The sequence below is a fragment of the Exophiala spinifera genome, assembly GCF_000836115.1.
Source record: "Exophiala spinifera strain CBS 89968 unplaced genomic scaffold supercont1.11, whole genome shotgun sequence".
NCBI classification, from domain to species: domain Eukaryota; kingdom Fungi; phylum Ascomycota; class Eurotiomycetes; order Chaetothyriales; family Herpotrichiellaceae; genus Exophiala; species Exophiala spinifera.
The window spans coordinates 54,644-75,079 of NW_015622523.1; the positions used below are offsets into that span (position 1 = coordinate 54,644).

Below are 20,436 nucleotides of genomic sequence, written 5' to 3' on the forward strand. Positions count from 1 at the left end.
GAGAAATGTTGGCAAGTAGTCGTGGTTCACGGCTGGCGAGGCAGGTAAAGGAGGTGCTCCTTATATGCAGAACTAGAAGAGCCAACAATCACATAATGATCCCCTCCACCAGCGCTGGATGCCGGTATTGCAACTATATCATTCCCTGTGGTTGGGAATACCGCGACGGACAAATCCAAAGCAGCCATTGTCAAGAATAGATTATAAACGGTGCAACTGCAGCCAGCGGGCAATCAAGGACTATCGCGACAACCAGGACAGCAGTCCCGAGGGAGAAAGTGAGACAATAAATGATGTGTTAGGCGATGTGGGCACAGCTGATGGGTTTGAGGTCCGCTCCTGTGAGCAAGAAGAGATATAGGCGCCGCGCTAACCTGACGAAAGTGCGCCGCAACGCCCAGCTTCAGCCTACGTGATCCTTTCCAACAAGGTCTGTGAAGAAGTAACAAATCAGCATCTATCCTTTGTCGAACTTGCAAAGCTTGTCGGCGCTCGACGGTAAAAATTGGTCGCCGTAAGTCCGGAACAATTTGAGGTTTAGGCAAGGAAAGCCAAAACCCGCTCCAGGCGACAAGTTAGGTCCTAGATGGAAGGTATGAGTGACGACAATTCGTCTCCTCTGCGTCTGGATTGAGCTAGGTCGCGCCTAGAGAGCACGCGGGATCCAGAGTGCCCGGGAAGACTACAAAAGAAATCCAACAGTTAGAGGGCTCATGTGTTCGGTTCAAATTTCCCATCAAGTGACCCCAAGCTGCTGAGGTCTAGAACGAGCCCGAAATCAGTGCAATGACGGAAGCCAGCGTCGGGAGGTGCTCGCAGCAGTTCTTTTGCTGGGATTTCATTGGCGGGCTCCGATGTGGGCCCAGGTGATCCCCAGAAACCTGGGTCAAGAAGTCGCCTGTTCATTTTAAGGTTCGTGTGGCCGAACACGGTGATGGAAAATGCAGGTGACCTGATGCGCGACTTCTCGAGTAAGAGGCATCCAGCCCCTACACTAAAATCCTTCTCGGCCGATCTATGCAATCAGGCACTGATCCTCTCTGGGGCGGGAATGTGCGGTCAACTCCTGCCCAGCTACTGCAGATGCTTACCTCATCAACCATCTATCTATGTTTCCCTAGCAATTGGCCAAAGAACACAACTAGAGTGTCGATCAAAAATATATCGTCATCCAGACCCTCAGTATATGGGCAACACCGTCGTTGCTAGCTAAGGCGTCAAGGCTCAATCAGTGGCAAAGGTCTCATTTGAATTATGATCAGACACTCGGGATTAGGTCGCTTTCAAATTCTCGCGCGTTCATCCAGGCTACTTCAATATCCCCGTTTCCGGATGTCCTCGAGCACCTCAGCGGTAATGCCCATGCCTTTCAACGATGTGCATAGAAAGCTAGGAGCTGAAGCGATTCCTTTTTCCGACGACTCCCTGCGGGCTGGATATCCGCATCAAAGTCATTCGGAATCGCACAAATGGACCCGTTCTCATGCATCACTCTTCGATGTTTCGGACATGGTCCAACATACCATCTCCGGCCCCCTAGCTGAGGAATTCCTCATGACTGTCACACCCGGTGGGATCAACAAGCTCGCCAAACACTCGTCAATACTGTCTTGCCTCCTCTCAGTAGAGGGCGGAATGGTGGACGACGTCGTCATCACACGTCTTGGTAAAGCGTCCTTCTACTTGGTGACGAACTCAAGGTGCCACGATTCCGATCTATCTTTCCTACGATCCCAGCTGTCTCGATTCATCTCCTCAGAATGCGCAACCAAGAAAGCCATTGATTGGAATGTGCTTGAAAACTACTCCCTTCTGTCTATACAAGGGCCCTTGTCTTCTGCAATACTTCAGTCAATGATTTTCTCTGACGGGGACGGTCCGGAGCCAGACTCATCCCTTTCAACCCTGTATTTCGGTCACTCGCGCTGGCTTCAACTTCACCTTCGCATGGAGGGTTTTACCACACCTTCTCTTCTAGTGTCCCGCACTGGTCACACCGGCGAAGATGGATTTGAGATATCAATCCCTCCTGAAAGGGGCCCTGGTCCCGCACTAGTTACATCCATCGCTAACGCCATTACATCTGACCCTCAGGCGTGCCGCTCGGCGAGCTTGAGAGTGAAGGACTCTTTGCGTCTTGAGGCTGGATTGTGTCTGTACGGAGATGATATCGACCCTGCGACTACGCCTCCTCAAGCTGGGCTGAGCTGGATGATACCCGAAGACCGTCGATTAGATCATTCCCCAGCATTCAATGGGCATGAGGTTATAGTCTCCCAGCTCTCTAGACCGGATACCATCTCCGCGCAGCGAGTTGGCTTGGTTGTGGAACCGGGCCTTGCGGCGCGAGAAGGGGCAAAAATTGTTGATCTGGACGATCCACGAGAGGTGATCGGGAAGGTCACATGCGGAGGACCGAGTCCGAGCTTGGGAGGAGTCAACATCGCGATGGGAATAGTGAGGCTAGGGTGGAATATAATAGGGATCAAAATAGGAATTAGGGTCCGCGGGAAAACCAGAGTAGCGGAGGTGGTTGATATGCCATTTGTGGAAAACAGCCTCTACTTAGGTGGCGAGGGCAATGCTTTCATGGGAGGTGTTGGCAAACTACAATCGAGGGAGAACGTCAGACAAACATATGACTTTGTCGTTGGCTTTCAAAGTCTCACACCGAGACTCGAGGTTTGGGGTGGCAGAGGGGGAGGGACGAACAGAGAAGCATGAGTGAACAGGGTCTTGTGTTAGATGTCAGATTGTATGTGTTTAGAGGTTTTAATATCAGGCTACCGATTAACACTCCACGCTTCTCTGGTAGAATCATTCTCTTTTCTCTTCGCTCTCGCCTGGAAATGGACAGGGGCATCCAATTGTCCTTTGCCGAACTCCTTCTTTCACTTCTGTTCCGTTTCTGAATCTACCACTCCGTTGGATGGTACGTGTTAACTCTGCGGCTGGTCAGCTAACTTTTGCTTCAGAGATTTAGAACTTGAGAAGTGTACACAAATTTCGATAAACATCCAGTGAGGATAGATTGGCGCAGTAAGGGCATATCACGAGGGGGATTAGAGCCTCGTGAGAGATGAGATCAAAGGTCTGCATGCAGCCCGATCTTCGTTTTCTTCTAGAGGGTTGGCGCAGTTTCCCGAGCCAGCAGCTCTTTTCCAGCGTGGGATATCTCAGCTTGTTTTTGTCTGGCCAACTGCACATCCTTCGACCATGGCCTGATCTAGCGAGTATTCTCATTTTCTTGGCTCCGCTGATTTGCGACACATCGTAGACATGTCTACGATGTGTCTTGTGGCAATCTTCTCTAGCTCATTTCGCCACCAAGCGCCGCAAGATGAAACTGCTTCGCCAAACAGGCTCCACACTATATAGTCAGCTTCAGGCACATTTGAGAACATTCTTCTTGGTAGACTATGAGCATTTCTCTTGCCCATTCGAGTTGTCGATATTCCTCAAGGCTTTCCATGACTGTGACCATAAATCTTCCATCGAGTACATCCAGTGATATCATATTCAACAACGTCTGGTCGCGGAGATGAGCTTCTTCCAGTATCTCCGCTCTGAAATTGGTGGAGATGGTCTCTATTTGGGGATAAGAAGATCTGCGCTGGACTAGACCATCGAAAGAGTAGCCTTCCTGATCAATACGACCAGGATAGGAATGAGGTCTCATTGGCTCTAGACCGATGTCGATATATCGATATTGTTGCAAAGATCTTGGGACTGGCCTTAACAGAGATCGGGCTACTCCCTCTTCAGTTTTAACGCGACTGGGCAGGTTCAATTCGTATTCACAGGGTAGCATACCCAGAAGTGGGGAGCCGTCTCTGAAGATGTCGAAACTTTGTGAAAATGAAGACGCTGTTGTGGATGGTAGGAGACTTTGGAAATCAGGCTCGGCAGGCAATCTCATGGTGCTGCAGAAGCTATCATCGCGCTTTCTTTCACTGAAACCCAAGGTCTTCCTAGTTGCGACGGCCTCGTGTAGGAAGCGAAAATTATACTGACCGTTGGACATGTTTAGAAGGAAAGAGGATGAGAGTCGCCCTGAATCCTTTTGGCGGAATAATGACCCCTTTGATATAGATACTCGTACAGTCGACGAATGGGTGATATGAACCCGGAGCTCAGGTAGGATGCGCCGTTATAATAGGTGATTAACGGTCTCGCAGGCCTGTAGCTTGTTGCTTCCGGTGCCTGTTTATCGTTATAGGACGGTGTGGTCTTAGGGTTATCTTAAGAATAAGTCTGGTAAAGAGGTGACTGGATTCCGTGCGAATTGATGAGAGTAATTTCTGTTGTGAGGAAAAGTGGTGGTGTAGTCTAACCCCATGAGAGGCTTGCAGCACTAGACACCGGGTTCGTCTGAGATCAGCGCTAAGTCGAGACCAACAGGATGTCGTCATTGAAGTCTCGACCTTGGTCTCAAGTAGACCCGAACCACCAGCCGTGAATTCGGACCGGGGCCCCCTAAGCGGTTACAGGGGACATCGTAGCGGGACCATTCCATTCGCTTGTACAAACTGTTGAGGCCATATGCGACGAAGGGAAGATGTGCATGTACGACTCAGACTGTTCGAGTTAGTCTCCAAGTAGAGGCAAAAGCTGGTGGAAGCAGAATACAGTAGCCTCTACGACCTTTATGTTTATGATAGCCCTATAGGTGGGCAAGACGTGGCGATGACCAGCTTTCCAGCAACTCCGGGAGCGACTGATTCGTGGACGTAAGTCTAGTTAATGGGGCCCGCTAAGAAGTCGCAAGAAAACTGCTGCCTGGGCCTCGGCCCTCTTTGTCGAGTCTAGCTGCCCAGATTTTGGCAGGTTCTGCGGGACTCACTCCATTCAAACAGGAGACGGATTGACGTCACCCGTTCCCTCCTCTTTGTCGTCGTCTTTCCCACCCAACCCTGTACAGGACACCGCAAACCACTTTACACTGCCATTCCTGTCCTTGACCATCGACCAGAAACACCCCCATACTAAGACGCACCTTCATCCTCGCCATGCCGCAATCTGACACCTTCGAGACCCCGATTCGCGTTACTATATCTCGCCCACTTCGTGCTCGTTCTCACAGTCCGATTTCTCCTTCCACTAACCTTGTTCAAAGCTGCTACGAGCAGAGTATCATCAAGGCATCTGACACCGATAACCAAGGAATACAGAGCCAATGTTCTGTGTTGCCGTGTTCATTACAGCGTCGTCATTCGGCCCTTTCCAAAGACAAAGGCCGAGTCAAGCATTTTGCCTCCAGGGACTTTGCGAATGCGCCAGTATTTGCGGATGCGACCGAGATAACGCCGGCTGAGTGCAACAACATGCCAGACACTGACACTGCTGCCTCGCAGAAGCAGGAAGACAACGTTCGGATGATGCTCCACTCCGACCGCCGTGCTCGTGAGAAGATCATTAGGTGTGATTGGGAGCGTGACCATGTTGACAAGCTTAATAAGAAACCACACGGCGACATGACAGCTGGCGAGCTGTGACTTGTAACTCAGATCTACAATGATCTACAAAAAGGAGATCGCAAAGTCAACGTTGGGATCAGAAAGGATTGCTCCGGCTGCTTCTCCCACTACAGTATGCACACATCGGCCGAATACAATACCGAGTGGATCGAGATGGAGAATATTCAGGATCAAAGCTACCTAAAAAGGCAAACATTATGTCCTAACATTGTCGGCCATCACAATCCTGCTGATGCAGAGAATGAACTTCCGCTGGCTGAAGAGGAGGAAGATACCGCGGAGAAGACTTAGTGAGTGAGTCGCCAAAGTTAAGTTATAACTACTCGCGTCTCGGCCCAAATCAGGAAACAGGGTTATACGGCCTTGCTACCCCCTAGCTCGCGTGAGCTCGGGAAGCGATCATCCTTGACTCACTCATTTTCATCTGTGTAACAATGGCAGGAGTATGGAAATTGAAGCCGGCAGCACCGCTCAGACCGACGCCTGCGTTCACGTTGAGAAAGTCTTTGCCGTGGGCGACGGCCAGATTTTGCGTCAACGTTGCCACAACCTCTTTGCTTACAGCATAGGTAGCCTCTTGTCGAATGGCGGTACGGCCATTAGCACAGAGAAGGAGTTGTTAACCATCCAACCTCCACATCCCGATGCGTTGTCCGCAGGCTCCTTGCATTGGGAGCCATGATGACGAGGATGTGTATTCGGCTGACATCGACGAAACTCCCCTCGCTGGCTGCAGAGGCTGGCCCCGGTATATCTGGGAACCCAGTGTGTAATGCGATAGACAAGGATTCGATTGTCTCGGACGACATATGGTTTCTCAACGAATTTAGGATACAGAGGGCCATGGCAGCCTTGGAGGCAACTTATCTTTCAGGTACACCCGAACCTAAACGTCTCACGTCCCTTGTGTTACAGGGTAATGTTACCTCGCGCGTGCACTTGAGTCTGTTCCACCAGCTGTTTTCTCCAAAGCGGCTGATCAAATATCTGGCCGTGGTCGAGGTTCGGGGACCACACCACGTTCAACCTGTCATCACCGCTATGGTCTTCTGGCACGGCGTTTTCAGAATCGTACTCTGCCGGGATGTCATCGCTGTGAAAGCTGACTGGCTTGGTCCTGTCCACCTGGCCTCCACCAGTTGCTTGCAGATATTCATAAACGAGAGGGGCGTTGATGATCGAGTCTCTGCCGGCGAGGAAGACAGTGACATGATGGCTCAAAAGGTCGTCCTTCCACAAGATATTTTCAGACCAGAAGAATGTGCGGGAGAGTGTGTGCGCTACTCCCATATCCTTGGAGCCAAAGTACCATAATAGCCATTCGTTTGCGAGCTTGGGTCTGCGTACAACCTGGTTTCGTTGTCAGCCAATGCAGTTCACCCTTGCAAGCGAGGCTTGAGAGACTATCTTACAAAATTATAGGCCACATCTGGTTGATGAAGTAGGATGGAAACAGGGTCAACGAGAATTACCGACGCGATCATGCTTGCTAGTTCGGGCATCTTCAAAAGATGTGTGGAGATTACCGAGCCATATCTTGGTGAGACGTTAGTGATGGACCTCGATAGTGATGGATAGACTTACGAGTGTGACACCAATACGTACCGCTCAAACCCATGATACTGCAAAATGGTGCGAAGCTGTCGACACAGTTCTTGCTTCCGAGGCAAAGGGGACGTGATTCGAGACGAGATGGACAGCATCTCAACCGCAAGGATCCCTATGACGCCGTCCTCGGTCCGGCGTCCTTGATTCAGTTCTTTCAGGAATTCCTTGTAAGGGTACAGACCAACTCCGATACCATGGAGGAACAGTATTGGTAACTCCGCCCGAGAAGTATGAGGACGATACCAGTATGTCAAATCTTTGGCTGGAGAACGGTGGATTTCCAGGAGAGTATGCGGCCGCAGAGGGAAGACGTCGAAAAAGCGCATGATTGAAGCACCGTAGTGGTGGAAGTGGTGGAGCTGCATATAGGCATGCGTGAGGACGTCGACGAAGAAGATACACGACAGGGATGTTAACACTAGCAAACTCATGTAACAGAACGAGAACCTTACTGAGTACCACACCAGACTTCGATGGAGCGCATCGACTTTATCCAAAGTCAATCGTAGACATTTGATATCGGCACGTCCGTGCTCGAACTTCAACCCGGTATCAAGCTCCATGCTCTTCACATACTCTTCCACTTCATCTTCGGAGGAGGGTTCAATCACATCCGTGTTGAGAAAGGCCCATCGAAAGAACTCTTTGACGTTCTCGCGCTTGACGGCGGTTAGAGGTGCGTAGAAGAACCAGCCCGACAAGTATCTGACGGCATCCTGCGTACTCTCCCGACAGAGTCGGAAAAGCTTTTCTCGCTCCTCCTTCGACGGAGCAGGAGGATGTAAAGCTGGACGCTGGAGTTGATGTCTTTGATAGAGATAGAAACCTAGACAGAAAATGGTCTCTGCTAAGGCCCAATATTCGACGAAGATTGGAAGTCGCCAGGAGCTCGGCAGACACAAGGTCGAGAGGCAATAGGTAACACAGATCGGTGCGATTGAATGCAATATAATGACCCATGACTTGACCCAGATATAGTCGAATGTCGATGTTCCGATCATGGTGAAGTAAATTATTCGGCGCACTATCTCCCGGGACGGCGGAATTATCATTACAGAACGTCGTTACACTCAGGGGAACCGAGTTCTAAGGTGAGAAAAGGTTCCAGGGTCTAGATTTGCAGCTTTAAGACAACCAGATATTAAACAATCTCACATGAAGCGCGACATTTTGTTGGGACACGGCGGGTCCGCCACGAAGTGAAGCATAAGAAACATGTGATGTGGACATTTCGGGATCTATCTCCGGATGCCTGAGTCACGTGAAAATTAAGATTGAGGTTGAGGTCGACAACGTTGTACTCAGCTTCGAGAAATTGCAAATGAATCGCACACCCGGAAGGGTGGCAACAATGGAAGTTATCAGCGCACGCCAGTAGGGCCCAAGTCACCATTACAACTCGGATTGTCGCAGTTCTTAGCAGCAGAGGATCCCTAGTCGGTATTAGTTCATGACCAGCGGCTCTCGTTCACTAAACCGGTCACTGAACCAGTCGAAGTGTGGCCGCATTATAACGGTGTATTTCACAAGTTCCTCTACGCAATCAACCAGTCGATCTCGATTGCTTCCTAGCTCGAACTGACTTCGTCCGCCTCCCCGTCTGTAAATAAGGTGTAGGCCTGCGGAACCGATGACTGGTTGGGGATGGTAAACGTCCGTATCCGTCTACCTAGAACGCGCAGACTATTGACCATATTAAAAGATTGTGAAGCCCCCCGAGACCATTTCCAGTTCTAAGGTGCGTCCCTGTGTTGGTCGCACCGATCCAGTACTTAATGGGATCCAGTCAATCAAGACGGCGGTGAGATTACCATGCTGCTCCGGTGACATCCAGAAGTGTCCATCGCTCCAGCGACTGAGGTCTCGAAGTCCTTGCACCTTTGGATGGCTGTGTTGGTCATCATCTTTGACAGGCAAACCTTGTGGGTTATAGATACGCACGTCACAGCCGAGCCTCCAAAGTATACGGGCGACTTCAAAGGCGAGAAGTTTCTAGTAGGGACCTACGCGGAGTAAGTATCTCTCCGGCACATAGACCTCACAGGTTATGTTACCTTTGACAGAGACTCCCGTATAATATCAAAACTTTAATCCTGTCTCCTGTTATTCTCAGGTCGTTGTACACCAGTTCAGTCACTGTAGCAAGCTCCAGTCTGATGACCTAATCCTGCTGCTGGACAGTATCCGGGAGTAGGAACGGTCGATATCTGGAACGGACCGTAGGCTCATCTATAGATGCCGAAATAGAAAGTGATCAGTAGGCAAAGTCAGGATGACGCTCAGGTTTCAAAGTCATGCGCGTAGACGCCGTATTATTCAGATCACCATTTGTTAATCTCTGTTCGGACTCTGGGATATTGGAGGTGTTCGCTGATTCTGAGCTTCGGCACGGTCGGGCGGATGTTGGTGTTCAGCGTTCAGCGCCATTTTGGGGGGAGAGAATGTGAAGGCGAGTGGTTGGCACCTCGATTCACCGATGGTTCGAATGTAGCCGAAATGATTGATACAGACTGGCGAGTTCATAAGGCATTGGAGGGCGCTGCAAGAGTGCAGGGCAGCGATCCTTGGATCGCTGTGGTTGACAAAGGTTGGACTTTCTTGGTACTCCAACAATTTTGGGAAGGCAACCTTGCTGTGTCACTCGACGACGATGATTCGCCATTTAACGACATTGGCATCGGCGTCCTCGGCTATTGCATATACAATTCCGTGCCCTCCTACGGGTTACCACTGAGCAGATGGCCTGGTTGTTTCAACACAACTTCGACTTGGTTTCGATCACCATAGCATGTCTCCGCGCTTCAATTTGGATTGAACCACGCGATGTCGTAATTGTCCTCTCACCCCTTCTCATTTCTCCTTTGTAATGACCGTGTCCTCGTTGGTGACGCCTCAACACCCTCCGTGCTACCGTGGTAGTCTGCCTGCTCCTCCAACGTCTGATGCCTTGTCTCTGGAATCAGTGGGGTGGTGAGCACTCCACAATGCATGAAGAAAGTGAAAACTTCCATGACGTGATTCGGACACTTATTCGTGCCAGTTTCATGTCTTAGGGGTCCAATCGAGCCCTGAGCGAGAACAGTACCGTCTTTTCCCGCAGCGGCCGAGATACCGCGCGCTGTCAGTCGAAGGTGTATATGATACTCTTCAACAAGGATTAAAGAAATTAGCTCTCAGCGGTGATATTTCGCTAGGCTAATGGCCTCTGCAATGAATATCGTAGGGTCTGCCCTCGACGTTGGAAAGAATTGGCAAAGGCCGTACAACGCTAGGGGCGCATATACCGACGACAGTGAGCTGGCCATCTCACGCGGTTTACGGCCGACTGTGTCGATAAGCGCAATCGGAAGCCGATATATCGGGATGGAGCCGGGATGGCTCGGATGAGATTGCTGACGGTCTTATTGTACAGATTATCGTAGACATTTTCAGGAATCGTTCAAGCCCAGGCCCCAGAAGCAACATCAATGGAAAACCATGACCCTGCTGTTCCGAGCAGATCTTCCCATATCTCCATTGCCAAAACCAGCCGACCGATTCAGACCATGTTGCAATGGGTAGTTCGTTCCCCCGACGACTCTCCAACGTTGGCGTGACCTTCCTTCGCCTGTCCGTTTCACTTACCACGAAGATAAGCTCGAACATTCGATTTCGCCTTTTAGCACCTAAGGTGATATCTGCAGCGTACCGTAGTGTCGGGGATTGTCAAACGGAAGTACACCGCTGCAGGAGCTAGGACGTGCACGAAGGCAACAATACTGCGCCACGTCCTATCGGCAGCGAGCATTACAGTCAACTGAGGAGAGACAACGTCGAGATCAAGCCCAGCTGTTGATCACCGAGCTTAGTCTCCATATACCATCGACGATCAAGGACTTTTTGAGTCCGTGGTCCATAAGTATACAATCGATTGGCATGTAACAATATGCTCGGTCATTGGTTGAAATAGCTCATAAGACGAAAAGGTGTACCGAGGCCGCATGGTTCTTGAAATGCGACTTTCCTTCGAAAACCTTTCCACGGCAAGCCACCTTGTCGGGGCAAGGAATTCGATCCTTTTCTTGAAAGTGTCGTAGGCGACAGCGTTCTGTATGTCTCTGGAGGGAGTGTTTACCGGCATACCGCTTCTCCCGATCTTCCTGGGGGAGATTACTGCATAGACAGAAGAGGCATTGAAATCCCTGACAGGCCAACGGCACGCAGCCTTCGGGCGGCGACGAGAGCGGCAGAGTCGGCGTAGAGACTACAGTAGTCGCTGTATCTGTTTCTCCTGTGGAACGTGAATATTTCCTAGACAGTCTTTCACGTCGTGTTTCACGTCGCCCTTCACGTTGTCGACATAGTGAGATCATGGTTGCGGAACATTTTATGTGCCGGGACAGAGCCTTGGGACCGGTGAATACAGCGGGGTCGCTCATGGCCGCTTCCGCAATCTGCCGTCGTTCAGGGATTTTGATCTGGGTCGGGGTGGACTCTGTAGTAAGCTCTTGCCCTTCAGCTGAGGTTCCTTTGATCTGTCGCTGAATCGCCTCAACAGGAGCTGCTTCGTCGTACTGCCGCTGAATACACTTCAACAGAGCTCGTTCCTCAGCTCGAATCGTGCTGTTAACCATACATTCCAACTTCTTGTACTCGGCATGGATTGGTTCTCCGATCGCCATTCGAAGAAAGCCAAACTCCCGAACGATGACACCACGAACCCGATCTCGCGACTCCAGAAGCCGGCGGACAGAAGGCAATCGTCGAACCTGCTGACTCTGTTCGGTGGTCAGCTTTCTTGGCCGGTTCGGATCGCGGAGACGGCCGATGCGGCTGGCTGATTTGGCCGCCTGCGGATTGGCCTCTCGGTTCCAGAACGCGTCTTGTGTACTGTAGCGGATCATCCGAGACAGGTAATTCCGTTCGAAGATCGTGGAAGATCCAACATGATCTAGGGCAAGGTTGCGAACAGCGGCGTTGGATTTGGGATCATCTGATCCAAGTCCCTGCGTTAGCAGTTTGAACTCTGCTCAGAAGAACTATTGGAGAGGATCACCTACCATTGATGGCGTTGCCCAGAGCTCGGCGGAGGCAGTACGTCGTCAGTGTCTGTAGGTAACCCAACGCCTCACCTAGACGCTTGACCCACGCCTGATAGACGTTGTAGGTTAGAGCTCTGTCTGGCGAGGTCTTGACGCCTTCCTTGGTGGCGATCGCACGGCGAAAAATAGGCACCTCAAGCATCTCCTTTCTCCACGGGATCGGCTGACATCCCTTTTCCCGCCGCGCCCGGAGACGGAAGAGAACATCGGGTGACTTCAGATCGGGCGGCCCGAAAGCCGAGTCATCGAAGGCCAAGCTGACAATGTGGGTGATGACACAGAAGATTGGGTTGTCGTCCAAATTGAAGGTGTACGTTTTCCTTTGTAGCAGGGTCAGCCGTAAGAACTCCCCAACCGAGGGGTACTCACGGTCGTTTCCGCTTCTGGCGGGACTTAGTCTTGGTCAATTTCACCCCCAAGCGCAGCATGTCGACACGAGTCTCGGCGTCCTTCTCAATGTAGAGGTCCAGGTCGCGGTAGGTCAAGTCCAACAGGGCTTGAGGTCGAGACCCGGTGAACGCTGCCAGCAACAGAATCGCCGCCAACTGGAGTCGTTGCCGTTCATTGGGAAACCAGTTGATATCCGAGGCCCAGTGGTAACGGATGAGCTCGACGAAATCGTCCGCCTCCATGAGAGGCTTCTCGATCTCCTCATTGTCCAGGCCATATTCTTCCGTCAATGGCCCTTCAATGAACTGTAGCTTCAGCGGTCTGGCGGCATACAACATTGCTTGTTTGACGTACCACGAAGATCTGCCTCATGACAGCCGGGTCCATCCGACGCTGTGTCCACATGATGTACAGCTGACTCAGTTGCCGCCAGTAGGTCGTCAACGTACTGGTTTTCTTGATGGTGTAGGTCCGGAGCAACCAATGTAGGAAGTTCTCCATCCGAGCCGTGGCGCACTCGCGCAGGGTCTCTTGTGGATCAAGCTGGAACTTGTCACAGTATCTTTGCAGAGTCAACAGATGTCCCCAACTATCAGGTCATGGCACGTACTCCTCGAAGAGGCGCTGAATGCGGTCAACGTGGTAGATCGTATTCGGTGCATACAACGTCGTGGGACGGGTTTCTGACAAGGCTTCCTCATATTTCCGGGCGAGGACGTCAAGTGTACAGACGTCATCGGTAGTATGGCCGGAGTATGAACCCCCAGAACTCAGGTTGACAGTGGTCAACTTCTTTCGGCGAGGCATGTGGCTCGAGGATACGCAGGGACGGATCGGACAAGGTGAAGAGAAATGGGAGGAAGTGACGAAAGTGAGGTCGGCATATTGGCGATGCCGTCGTATATATATCTCATCCAGGGCTCGTGCAGCTAGCACAGCGGTTGGCAATGGGCAGGGCCATCAGGGCGTCGCCTGAAGCCAGTTTCACTTCCGACTCCGTTTGATGAGCGGGGGCATTTTGACGGAGGGACGGCAGGAGAACTGCAAACAATTTGAAATTCGGGAGACGTCCACAAGTCTCGCTCCTAGGATCTTCGACATGGGTGGGAGGTCGCCAATGCATGCTGTTGAGATTGTGACGTGAGACACACCGAAAGAGAGAGAGAGAGAGAGAGGGTCTGAGAGAGGGTCGGGTGAGAGAAATGGTGTGTGGGTGTTGGGTGTAAGGCAGAGAGAAGGTTGTTCGTCAAATCGTCAAAAGCGGCGAGGGACAGGTGGAGCCGGCCGGTGGAAAGGGATCGCAAAAGCGGCTACGGACGTCGTCGCGAAACGGCATCCTTTGCGCCAGGACACATACTTAGGAAATAATAATATCTTTATTATTATTACTTTATTATTAAATATAAATTATATAATAAATAATAGCTACATTTAGTTGTCTTATTTAAAGTTTATATAATATTATAAATATTGTTTTAATATCTTGTTTATTCTTTTTATTTACTTATCACTTTATAGATAAAATATTATTAATAGTTTTTAATATATTTCTATAAGATTTATAAATAACTATTAAAATTATAATATAAATAGTTTATCTTAATTTAAGTATATCTTTAATGGTATTTTATATTGACTAAAGATATTTTTATATAGTGTATATACTAAGTCTTTTACTATTAATAACTCTTTATATAAAATAAATTCTATATACTTAGTTAAGATATTATTTACTATAAATATATTATTAAATTCTATATCTATAAGAGATTCTTTAGATTTTAATAGCTTTATAATGAAGTTTAATATAATTATATATTATGCTTCTTTTAGTATTATTAATATTTAAAGTAATCTATAAAGTTTATATTATATATATTTTACCTTATAATATATATTATATTTCTTAATATACTTTATTATATCTTTTCTAATTTCTTTCTAGGTAAAGTCTTTTATAACTAACTTAAGAGTCTTATTTACTTCTAAATATTTTACTAACTTATTATTATATCTTTCTTTAATAATTTCTTGTTTTTATTTATTTATTAACTTAATATTTATAAACTTTAAGATTTTTAATATTATATATATTAAAAAACTATTTTTCTTCTTAAATATCGCTATAAATTCTAATTTAATATTCTTTATATAATTTAATTTTCTACTAAGTATATTCGCTATAGTATTCTTTTTTTCTTAAATATAGTGTATTTTAAAGTTATATAGAGCGAGTATCTTTATTTATTAAACTTATTTTTAATTGAGTTCTTTTATACTTATTTAATATAATAAGTTTTTATGATCTATATAAATCTATATTTAGTATATTATATCTTTAAGATATACTCTTCACTCTTTAAGACTTTTAATTATAATAAGTAGTTTTTTATTATAAATATTATAGTTAAGTTTTAGCTTTATTATTTTTCTTAAGAAGTATATAATTATATAGATTTTATTATTTAATTCTTTTTATATAAGGCGAGCTTTAATAACTCTATTTAATGTATTTATCTTAACTTGATATTCTAGCTCAAGATTAAATATTATAAGTATTGGCGCTATAGTGATAGCTTTCTTAAGGCGATTAAATACTTCTCTATATTTCTAGGTAAATTTAAATATAATCTTCTTCTTGATAAAATTTATTAAAGACACTATAATCTTTAAAAAGTTCTTAATAAATTTTTAGTAATAATTTAGTAGTTCGATAAAAGATTAAACTTTTATAATATTGATTAGTTTTAATTAGTTCTTAATTAATTCGATTTTAGCTAGATTTATTTTAATATCTTTATTAGATATAATGTAGCCTAGAAATCGAATTCGCTTCTAGTGAAACTTATACTTATTGAGTTTTATAGATAGTTTCTTTTCTTATAGTTTTTAGAGAATCTTTTAAATATACTATATATATTCTTTATATATCTTTAAGAATATAAGTATATTATCTAGATATATAACTATAAAGTTATTAAGATATTCTTAAAGTGTATTATTAATTAATTTCTAAAAAGATATCGAAGTATTAATTAATCTAAATAGTATAATATAATATTTATATAATCTAAAGTTAATTTTAAAGATTATTATTTATTTATGATTTTTTTTATTTATATTTAATAGTAGATATTTTATATATTAATTACAATAAAGTATTTTATATTAAGAAGTTTATTCTATAGTTTCTTAATTAATAATAATAAGTATTAATTCTTTCTTATAATTATATTAAGTGATTAAAAATTAATATATAGTTAAAGAGTTTTATTTTTTTTTGGGGCGAAAAATATATTATATACTATAAATAACTAGAATAGTTAGATAAAATCCTTCTTTAAATAAGTCTTAATATACTTCTTAAGAAAGTTTTCTTTCTTCTTAAATAGTTATTAAAGTTACTTATTATACTTCGATATTTTTTCTTCTTTAAGTGTAATTTTATAGTTTTATAGTTAATATTTTAGTAATACTATTAAGTCTTTTTTTTCTTTAAAGATATCTTTAAAGTTCTTATATTTCTTTAAGATAGCGACTTTTATTTAGTTAAGTTTTATTCTTTAAGATTATATCTATATCGCTCTTTATAAAGATATAGTGAAAGTTAATTATTTCTTTTATTTCTTTCTTTTATAATTATAAGTTAAAAAGAATAAGGTCTTTTCTCTTTAGTTTATCGCTAGTGAATATTTCTAAAGTTATTTTATTCTTAAAATAATATTGTACTTAGTTAATATTATATTAAAGTTAATCTTTTCTTTATAATTCTCTATTTTGAATTAAGTATTTTATATTTTATATTATATTTATTTATTATTATACTCTACTAGTGTTTTATCTCTTATAAAGAGTGAGTATAGATCTTTCTTTCTATATTTCTCTAGTTTTATTACTACTTATAGTGATATATAGTCTTAACTAGCTTTATAATTAATTATTATCTATATAGATTTATCTACTAGTCTAGCTTTAAAGACTAATAATATTATAGCTTTTTTTTATATAGTATTAAGTTTTTATATTTAAGGCTTTTATTTCTTTTTATAAAAGGGCTTTCGCCTTAAAAGTCTTTCTTTTACTCATTTTTTAATAGATCACTTATATTTATATTAACTTTAGTAAAAATATATCTTAAGACTTCTTTTAAGACTTTTATATTTATTCTTTTATTTGAACTTAGCTTGTAAGTATATATCTTTAGTGTATATTAACATTGATTATTCTTACATTATAATATTTTAAGTATTCTAGATATTTTTAATTCTATATTTAGGTTAAACTTAAAATATAAATACTGTGTTCTCTTAAGATAGTTCTTCTGTTGATATAAATTTAGTTTCTAATATAGTGTAATTATGTAAAAGGATTAAGTGTTAGCGCTAATAGCGATAAACTTAATAGAATTATTGTTCTATTTAGGTGTGTTAGTTATTATAAGTATCTTATCTTTTTACCTTAAGTTATTTCTTAATGCGTTAATATTTATTAGGTTAATAGCTAGGAATCAATATATTCTTTAGTTTTTAATTAAGTGGGTATAGTCACCTGGTTTATCGAGATATTTTTACTAGCTATATCGCTTTAGCCTAATTATTTTGTGGACTGATTATAAATAGCCTTGTGGCGTGAATCAAGCCTGACTCTCTATTATGATTTATTAATATATTGTTATAATGACCTTATATTTATCTCAACTTAATATCTTATATTTCTTCGCGACTTCTCTTGCTCTAGTGAATTCGTTATTCTTTAGATTATTAGGTTCCCTAAACAGGAACTCGAGATAATCCTTTTAATTCTTAATCTAGTGTATATATAATTTCGTGATCTTGTTATATTCTTTATATCGCTATAATGTCACAGTTTATAAGCTTTTTCTTCTAGTACTAGATAAGTTAGTTATTATATATAATATCTTATATTCGCTTAATATTAAGCACTTTATATCGATTCATTAGTAAGTGATTATAATTATATAGATAACTTCTTAGTATAGTACCTTATACTAAGTATTATTATCTATATTGTTGTTCTCCTCACTTAGAGATTCTTTAATTAGTATTTTATAATAATTCACTTCTATTATATTGTGTGTATATTTAATATTTAAGTTGATATCGCACTTATTATCTTTATACTTTTATATATATATAATTCTCTCTTGTGTATATGGGGTTTTATTAAGACAAAATTATTAATAAATATCTAGATATTTTAGTTCTAAACTATTGACTTAGTATCTAGTGTTAATTACTGTAAATATCTTTTTTTCTATTAATATCTTATAGTTTCTTAACTCTTTATCTATTTCGATGCTCATTATTATAAACGTCTCTTTTAAGTAGTATTTTATGTTATTATTTAAAGAGTATAGTTCTCGCTTTAAATTATAGTGTGTTTTCTATTCTTTTATCTTATATATATATATATCGTTATATAGATATATATTATCTATATATATATAGAGAATTAACCTAGTTTATTATTTCTAAGGATTCTAATAAGGTGTAAATTATTTGCTTTTATTTAGCTATATTATCTAAAAGTGTATACTAATTAGTTATACTATATTAGTTATCTTGAGCTTAATATAGTGTGTAGCTATATCTATATCGATCTCGTGGGGTATAAAATTATCTTGGTTTTTAAAAGAAAATAGATATAGCTATTTATTCATTATCTTATATATATATATACTTAATATTGAACACTTAAAATATCTCTAGATAGTCACTTTTTAGTGCTTCTCTTAAGTGATATCTAGGTTTAGGCGAAACTTATTATTAATATAAAGTGTTTCTTAAATAGATTCTTTATAGTAAGACTAGTATTGAGTGAGAATAATCGCGTGACTATAGTCATAAAATAATATAATGTCTTTATTAGTTTTCTTTAGATATTACTCTCTTATTTTTTCTTTAAATAGAAACTTAAATTTATTTAATTTTAGTATATTATATATATAGAATTAGTTATAATAAATCTAATTATTATATATAATAATAAAAACTATTTTTGTCTTTTTCTCTTGATTCTTAAAAGAGTTAAATCACTTATAATTTTCTTTATAATCTAGTATATACTATTTTTTATAGAGTCTTTCTGTTTAGTGTTTAGTTTTAAGTATTATAATATTATATTAATTTAATATTACTCGATATTTATTTATGTATTAATATATAGCTATTTTTTTAAGTGTAATATTTATATATTCTTTATTATTTTTATTATCGCTAGATATATCTTTTTCTTTATTTTTATCTAGAAATATATATATCTATATATTTTCTTAGATCTTATAAGTATATCTTTCTTTATTATAATTATTATAATCTTTATTATAATAAATCTTTATTTACACTATATAGAGCTCTATTTTCTTTACACTAAATAAATAAAATATAGATATCTTATTAATTATTAACTAGTAGTTTATTATAATTTAGATTATTTTATAGTTTTTATAGATAATTTAATAAAGTTTTAAGATATTAAGATTAAACTTATTAATTATAAGTTTATTTTTGTCTTTAAATAAAAAATTATAATATTTCTTAATTAACTTAATATAGAAATAAGTTTTTTTATCTTAATATTTTAAATATCTTTTTATAATAATAATCTTAGATTATTATTATAAAGTATTCTTATAATTAAGATTAAAAACTATTTTATCTCTATTATCTTATAATTAGTACTTTATCTCGATTTCTATAACTTTATACTTAATTTATATAATTCTTAGAAGATAATCGCTTTCTCTTATATAGTTAATAATATCTTTTTTATTTTAGCTAGTGATTTATCTCTTATATAGTTCTTATAGACTTTTATCTTTATATCTTAAAGAAATCTATCTAGAATTCTTAATATTAAGATAATAAGTAATATATTTATTTTTATAATAAAAATATTAAGATATAAATAAGTGTTCTATTTCTTCTTTAGTTTCTTTATTTTACTCTTTTAAGTTAAGAAAGGTCTTTATAATTATAATAATCTCTTTACTATTCTTCTATAAAGATAATTTTAAAGTCGCTTTCTTTAGCTAAATATTTTTAAATATCTTTTTTTATACTTTTAAAATATTATTAGCTTATTTAAGTTCTTTATTAAAGAATTTAATAGTCGCTTAATACTTAGTTCTTTTAATCTATATTTTAATACTTATTTCTATAATTCTCTTCTCGAAATATTCTATCTATTTTTTTATAGAAGTATTAGTCTTTTCTTCTTCTATATTAATTTTTACTTTCATTATATATAGTCTTAAAGATTTTTTATTATATTCTTTAGCTCTATATCTAAATTTATTATAGATATAGTATAGATTTTCTTTCTTTTATTATTCTTATTTTTTAGTTAATAAATCTTTACACTAAAACTTATTCTTTAGTTATAAAGATTAATTTTATTCTATAGTATTAAGATTTATTAAATCTTTATAATATATATTATTAAATTTCTTTCTTTCTCTCTAGAAGAATATACTAATCTATTTATTCTTCTCTATATATTGTTTTTAGAGATAGTTATCGATTTTAATGAACTTCTTAACTAGTTTATTAAATATATTTAAGATCTTAATTATTTTGTTCTTAATTATATTCTTTAACTCTATATAATAAGCTATATATTTAGTCTTATTATTTTAATTTAATCTAGCGCTTAACTAAGTAAATAAAGAGTAGTAATAAGTAGTTAAGTTCTTTTAATATAGTTTTTAAATAATTCTTACTATACTATATTCTTTCTTAGTCACTCTAAAGATTTATTTAAGACGCTCTTTATAGATTATAAATAAGCTAAAGATAGCTTAAGTATCTTATTATATATTGTTAAGATTATTAATTTTAAGGTAATTTATATATATAGAT

At 40.5% G+C, this 20,436-nt stretch overlaps 4 protein-coding genes across 4 annotated transcripts; 1 reads left to right on the forward strand and 3 right to left on the reverse strand.

The window, feature by feature from the left end:
• Window positions 1–1,356: 1,356 nt before the first annotated feature.
• Window positions 1,357–2,724, forward strand: PV08_11864 (glycine cleavage system T protein; the record flags this gene model as incomplete). The annotated part of the gene is made up of 1 exon (XM_016386172.1): window positions 1,357–2,724. One exon carries the CDS (start codon window positions 1,357–1,359, stop codon window positions 2,722–2,724), a length of 1,368 nt encoding a protein of 455 aa, XP_016229980.1.
• Window positions 2,725–3,121: 397 nt separating this feature from the next.
• On the reverse strand, window positions 3,122–4,024 carry PV08_11865 (uncharacterized protein; the record flags this gene model as incomplete). The annotated part of the gene is made up of 2 exons (XM_016386173.1): window positions 3,122–3,226; window positions 3,419–4,024. 2 exons carry the CDS (start codon window positions 4,022–4,024, stop codon window positions 3,122–3,124), a joined length of 711 nt encoding a protein of 236 aa, XP_016229981.1.
• A 2,362-nt stretch (window positions 4,025–6,386) lies between these two features.
• Window positions 6,387–8,086, reverse strand: PV08_11866 (uncharacterized protein; the record flags this gene model as incomplete). Its single annotated transcript, XM_016386174.1, has 3 exons — window positions 6,387–6,827; window positions 6,890–7,013; window positions 7,062–8,086. 3 exons carry the CDS (start codon window positions 8,084–8,086, stop codon window positions 6,387–6,389), a joined length of 1,590 nt encoding a protein of 529 aa, XP_016229982.1.
• Window positions 8,087–11,035: 2,949 nt separating this feature from the next.
• PV08_11867 (uncharacterized protein) lies at window positions 11,036–13,363 on the reverse strand (the record flags this gene model as incomplete). Its single annotated transcript, XM_016386175.1, has 5 exons — window positions 11,036–12,057; window positions 12,125–12,486; window positions 12,536–12,861; window positions 12,911–13,118; window positions 13,167–13,363. 5 exons carry the CDS (start codon window positions 13,361–13,363, stop codon window positions 11,036–11,038), a joined length of 2,115 nt encoding a protein of 704 aa, XP_016229983.1.
• Between the last annotated feature and the right edge of the window lie 7,073 nt (window positions 13,364–20,436).